General features: G+C 38.2%; 1 protein-coding gene across 1 annotated transcript; it reads left to right on the top strand.

Moving 5' to 3' along the window:
- Nucleotides 1-4,375: 4,375 nt before the first annotated feature.
- On the top strand, nucleotides 4,376-5,787 carry LOC122001420 (inositol polyphosphate multikinase IPK2-like). The gene has a single exon (XM_042556143.1). It carries the CDS (start codon nucleotides 4,476-4,478, stop codon nucleotides 5,424-5,426), a length of 951 nt encoding a protein of 316 aa, XP_042412077.1. The 5' UTR covers nucleotides 4,376-4,475; the 3' UTR covers nucleotides 5,427-5,787.
- Nucleotides 5,788-6,671: the final 884 nt, after the last annotated feature.

Raw genomic sequence — 6,671 nt, forward strand, 5'->3', positions numbered from 1 at the left:
CTAGCTTTCAAAAAGTTAAATTTAACTGAGTGTTTGAAAAATTGGAAGTTTAAAAATCCCACCTAATTTTTAAACTTGATTTTAAAGTTGAAAATTATTACAAATTTAAACTTATTCAGTTTTGTAACATATGCTTGAAAATTAAACTTTCCAAACTTAGCTTTTATCAAATTAGCCTTAACAAATTTATTTTGGCTAAAATTTTACTTGAAAAACTTAAAATTTTTTGCTTTGTTTTGAAAAATCAAATTTGAAAACTAGATTCAACTTAGTGTTTGAAAATTGGAATTTGAAAATTAGAATTTACCTTTTGAAAAGTAAATGTTACTTAAAATCTAAATTTGAAAAAACCTGATTTGGAAAATTTTACACGTTAAAGTTAAACTTGATTAACTTTAAACTTATACTTTTTAAAAATTCAATTTGACTCCCTCGAGTCAACTTTAAAAACCATGTACTTGTTTTATTTATTTTTGCGTCCTTTCACTAACTTAACCAGGTTGTCATTCCATCAAAAAGGGGGAGATTGTTGGTGCGGGTAGCACTAACGGTCTAACCTAGGTTTTGATGAATGACAAATAGGTTAAGTTAGTTTTGTTGTTGTCTGACACTTTGATCGAGTATGCAGGAGAAGTCCAGACAGGTCGACGGGCTGACCGGATGTCTGGCACGAAGTCCAGATAGGTCGACGGGCTGACCGGATAGTTGGCGAGAAGTCCAAGCGGGTCGACGTGCTGACCGGACGATTGGCAAGAAGTCCAGCTAGGTCGACGAGCTGACCGGATAGCTGACGAGAAGTCCAGACGGGTCGAAGGGCTGACCGGACGTCTGACAGGTAAGTAAGGTAAGTCATTGGAGGGGAGTGATTACGAGAACGCGTTCCCGGGAAGGGAACATTAGGCGTCGATCCGGCTTAGATCCATTTCGGATATCTAAGTCGAGATCGTGACTAGATTCCGGTCTCAGAAAGACGGAATCTAAGTCATACTTTTTCTGTTAATTCATACTTTATAAATTGTGCTAACAATCTGTGTTGTAGGGTATATTTTGCCTCGGACTAACCTTGTTTTGCAGGAGAAGGAATCTCTGGAAAAAGGTGGTCTGAGCGCCCGGAAGGGATCCGGGTGCCCGGAGGCAAGTTTTATCCTCTGCGTTGCCTCGCCACGTGGAGCATCCTGACTGGACTTGCCACGTCGCACCAAGGCGCCCGGAAGGGATCCAGGCACCCGGAGCAGCATATAAAAGAAGCCCCATGGGTGGAGCTTCTCGAACATCTCAGAATTCCCAGATTGCTTTGCTGCTCTGTGCTCCAGCGACGCTCACAAAGCTCTGACAACGCGCCCTTGCTCTTTAAGTTTTCTTTTCTGTCGGTATAGCTTTGTGTTTTGTTTCATTAGCATTTCTTGTACTCTTTTTTTGTAATCACATTCGAATTGCTAGTGATTGCCCAATGAAAGTGGTCAAGGACCACGGGCCTTCGAGTAGGAGTCGTCACAGGCTCCGAACGAAGTAAAATCAATTGTGTTCATTTACTTTTCCGCTGCGTACTTTTACACTCGAGTTTTCGAATCGATATTCACCCCCCCTCTATCGAACGATCACGGTCCTACATGAACTTCCTCGTTCCTTACCAACTCCCTATCGGACTTACTACCGCCAAGTGTTCAGTTAACCTTTGACCCACCTAGACTTTCTCTTTACCAACTTCTCGTTGGACTTCCAATCACCAAGTACGATCCTCCTTGACCCACTTGGATTTTCCTTATGTTTGACTTTACTCACCAGGGCTTTTCACCTAGCTTCACTTACTAAGAATTTCCCAACTGTCTATCTTCACTCACTAGAATTTTTCACCTGACTTTACTTACTATGATTTCCTAACTGCCTAGCTTCACTTACTAGGACTTTCCAACTGCTTAACTTTACTCACCAGGACTTTTTAGTTGCATGGCTTCACCCATCAGGACTTTCACACCAAGTGCTCGATCAACACTAATGCACTTGGATTTTCATCTTCTGCCAACCTTCTCGTTGGGCTTGTCCTTGCCTTTGTCTAACCTTCAGTTAGGACTTCCTAGTCAAGTATCCGGTCAACATTGACCTACTTGACTCTTCTTCACATCAAATTGGTCAAATCTTGACCAGAGGAGAATTGCACCAACAATCTCTCCAAATGAACAATTGCACTTATAATCTTCATATATTGCCAAACATAAAAAATCACACATTAAGACTCAAGCTTGAGCCAACTCAAGTTTAATCAAATTGGTCAACCTTGACCTAAGAAAATTGCACCAACAACCTCTATCACTCGTGTTCTCCCACAAAAACTCTCTCAGTCGTGCATCTGTTCAGCTAAACTACTCATGATAGTACTCGGGTGCATTTTAAGTTCGCCACGAACAAACAGTTCTTGGTTGTGTGCCTGGTTTTGCTGTTATTTCTTGGAAAACAAACGACCTGAGAGAACCTCGAAGCACAACCAGATGTGGGGCAAATCTGTTTCAAGAAAACTGCGTTGAGCGTAAGTCTCGATATCTTACTCAGCAAATTCTCTTCTCGACTCGACGATCGAATCCCAATTCTGCTACGCACAGTATTAACTCTACAACTCAGACCACCGGAAGCTTGCTAAAACTAGCCCCGTTGATAGTTTAAGATTATCCGCTCAAGTCATCTCAACAGATGAGTTAGAATTAGTTTTGTATAATTTTAATTCAGTAATTTTTTTAAATATTTCCAACAATTGATTGTCCAATAGAAAAAACTAAGGATGAGAGAGAGCTATGTGTTTCCAATTTCCTTGATGCATATTTAGGTTGTAATTATTATTGTCCCTAATCTAACTAGATTTACAAATATTAAAAGGGTTAAAATTGTTGGGACAACCATGTTTTCGCTGTCATGGTTGGGCATAATCAAGATATTTTACTGTTTGCCCCAGTTGAGCAAGCCTATACCTATATGATAGATTTATAACATAAAGTAATGGGTCGAATTCTCATGAATCCGATAAAAAATACCCTCTCATTTGAGGGTCCATTCAATACTTAATTTTTTCCTTTTAATGGCGTGAGATAATCATGGGAAATTCTCAGGATGATAAATTTTATTTTTAACAGTGTGATATTTTATGATTTAACTATGCCTTAAGTTATATCTTTTGAATTTTTATCCCCTTTCGTTATTATGCAAGTATGCATTTTCGTGAGTTAGACAAAGGATTTAAATTACGTTTCTTACTATATTTGATATGCGTGTTAAGACCATTTCTAATCCACATCATCAAATTTGGTATAATTTTCACATTAAAATGGTACAATTTCAACACCAAACACTATTTCAACTCCAACCCATAACACCATATCACACCAAAAAGAAATATTCTTTAAAATATTCTATTATTCTTATTAATTTTTTTATATGATAATTATTATATTTAAAATTAATACTTCTTAGTATTTGATATTTTAAATTTTTTAAAATTCAGTATCCAACTAATATATATATAATTTTTATTTTTAATTTTATTATATAATTACTCAGGCATAAATATATTTTAAAAATATTATAAAATTACACACAATTAGGATAAAATATTTTACTATTTTATATTTAAAATAAATAAGGATACTTAATTGAAAATACAATATTACAAGACTTTAATTTTCCGAATTACTATATTGTTCCCATAAATGCTCAATTAATGCATTTCAAAGGGCAATATGAGCTTCTTTGTCTTTGATTTGTCTTTGTCTTTTAATTTAATGTCATTACTATCTTTATTTTGTATGTCAATGTATTTTATATTTATGCATATCAAAAGTTTTAATATTTTATTATATTATATTTATGAAATTAGTGATAATTTATAAATATAATTATAATTAAAATATATTAAATAAAATTAAAATAATAATTTTAATAAATTAAATATTTACAAATATACATAATAAAATTTAAATATGCTATTAAATACATTTAATTTAAATTTATAATAAATAATAATTACATTTAATTATACTATAAGATAAAGAAAATAATTATTATTAATTAATTAAATTTGATTTTATAATAATATAATAAAATTTTAAAAAAACACTCTTCATAATCAAATATGGTGATGTGAATAGTATATGGTGTTCACTATTCACATCATCATATTTGGTGTGGGATTTGATGTATGGATTAGAATAATTTAATATTAAATTTATACTAAATTTAGTGTTTTGATGACGAATTGGAGATGCCTTAAGTTATCTAGGATCTACCAAGCAAAATTGATGTGGTTTGGCCAACATGGTTGATGGTTTAAATTAAAATCTCGATACATTGCGTTGAAATTTCTAATGTCTCGTGGCTTGAGCCTTTTTGTTTTTTGTTTTTTGCCCTGCCAGCTTTCCCATCACGTCTTCGTCGATTCTTTCTTCTGTCTTTTTAAACCACTGCCGAAGCCGAACTCTGAAACCGGAGCCATGGCCAGCCCGATTCTGAAGCCACCCGAGCACCAGGTGGCGGGCCACAGCGCCAAGGAGGGCAAGCTCGGCCCCCTGGTCGACGGCCGTGGCCTCTTCTACAAGCCCCTCCAGGGAAACGGCCGCGGTGACTGCGAGCTCTCCTTCTACGCCGCCTTCTGCTCCCACCCTGGCGTCCCTCCCTCCATCCGTTCCTTCTTTCCGGGCTTCCATGGCACCCACTTCCTTCCATCCTCCGACGGCTCCGGCCCTCGCCCCCACCTCGCCCTCGATGACCTCCTCGCCGCCTTCCGCTCACCCTCCATCATCGACCTCAAGATCGGAGCCTGCACCTGGCCCCCTGACTCCCCCGACGACTATTTCCGTAAGTGCATCGCCAGGGATCGTGAGAGCACCAGCCCCACCCTTGGCTTCCGCGTCTCCGGCGTCCAGATCCAGAATCCGGGAGCGGGCGCTGATTCCTTCTGGCGCCCGCTTAGATCCCGCGTCAAGGATTACTCCGTGGAGGAGACGCGGCGGGTCCTGAGGCAGTTTGTCTCCAGAAATTCGCCTTCGACGGACGAGAAGCCCAATTGTGACCTCGCGTCCGTCGTATACGGTGCCGCGGATGGCGTCCTGGCGCAGCTGCAAGAGATCAAAGCGTGGTTTGAGGAGCAGACGATCTTCCACTTCTACTCCGCCTCCATCTTGCTGATCTACGAGAAGGATGCGGCGGCTGCGGCCGTCGGGAGATCCTCTGGTGCTAGGGTGAAGCTTGTGGATTTTGCTCATGTGGTGGAGGGAAATGGAATCATAGATCACAATTTCCTCGGGGGGTTGTCCTCCTTGATCAAGTTACTTTTTGAGGTGATAACGGATCCTGAAGGTGATGGCTGGAAATCCAGCAAGGTTCATCTCAGTTGCAATAATGGGAGCTTGGAGAGCAATGCCAGTGTCTTGCCATCAACTTAGACGCCATTGATCTCCTCCTGAGAATAAAATTGGTGCACCTTAGGCTCCCCAATACTCTTCTAGAATTTTCATCTAGAAAATTCATCTAGATAGACACATAAATAATGGGACTTATCATTTCACTTTTTGTGGGTCCATCATTTATGTGTCTATCTAGATGAATTTTCTAGATGAAAATTCTAGATGAATATCATTTCTCTTAATTATATTATAAGGCTGTATTAGTTTTGTTCAGTGCACGTTCTATGTGGATTAGTATGAATTCAGTTAATTGACCTTTCGTCTTCTAGGCTTGTTTTTTGCTCAGCTAATGTGAGTTTGCATTATTAAATTGGAACACTTTCGAAGCTTGTTTTTCTTCTGATTTTCCATTGATTACTGTGATAAGATGATAGCTCATTGAGTTTGCCGAGCTTACACGAGGAGAGAATGTAGGTGACAACTCACCCTGGTATTATAGTTAGCGAGTATATGAAATAAACTGCATTCCATTGAATGAGGATAACATCTACATTTAATTTCATTTCCTTCAAATTAAATTTTTTTTAAAACTTTACTTGGCTATCGTTTGTATTTGGTTTAGTTCTTTTACCATTTGCAGCCTGAGAAGAGAAGACTTGGTAAATGAATATGTGCGTATCATCTGCTAGCATGTTCTTCTGTTTGGTAGTTTGACTACTGATATGTGATGTTTAAGCTTCATGATTTCTCTAATTATTATCTCTGTTCCTTTTAGATCCACATCTTTGTTGGTTTTGTGGCCTCCTTTGTGTCTTTAACAGTTGTAAAGTGAAAGAAAAACTCTTTTTGTCTGTAATACTCTGGACAGTGTTCTGTAATCACAACAAAACCTATTTTAGGCTGTGGCTTGTTGCTTGCTATTTTTATAAACTGTAGGGATTGATGATTTAATCCAGCCTTTGTTTGGCTGCTATAACCAATAATAAATAATAACTGCAGTAATTAAAAGTCGTAGCCTATTTCTTTCCTAACAAGCATGGCGGACCGTGTGAATTGGATAGGCTGGATGGGTTATTGAGTGGATTAGGTGACTAGAGAAGCTAAACAAATCAGATGGATAGGGCATACTAGGCATATCAAATGGACTTGACGAAAATTGGGTAAGTTGGATGATCAAATGAGGCGACCATGCCGGTAAATTGGACGGACCAAGATTGCCAAATTGATTGATTGATTCAAATTGGCTAGATGGTCCAAATATAAATTTAAATCATTTCAATTGTC

The sequence above is a fragment of the Zingiber officinale genome, chromosome 7A (assembly GCF_018446385.1).
Source record: "Zingiber officinale cultivar Zhangliang chromosome 7A, Zo_v1.1, whole genome shotgun sequence".
NCBI lineage: Eukaryota > Viridiplantae > Streptophyta > Magnoliopsida > Zingiberales > Zingiberaceae > Zingiber > Zingiber officinale.

Excerpts from the sequence above, each read along its gene's own strand:
- LOC122001420 (XM_042556143.1), top strand. The coding sequence starts at position 4,476 with ATGGCCAGCCCGATTCTGAAGCCACCCGAGCACCAGGTGGCGGGCCAC.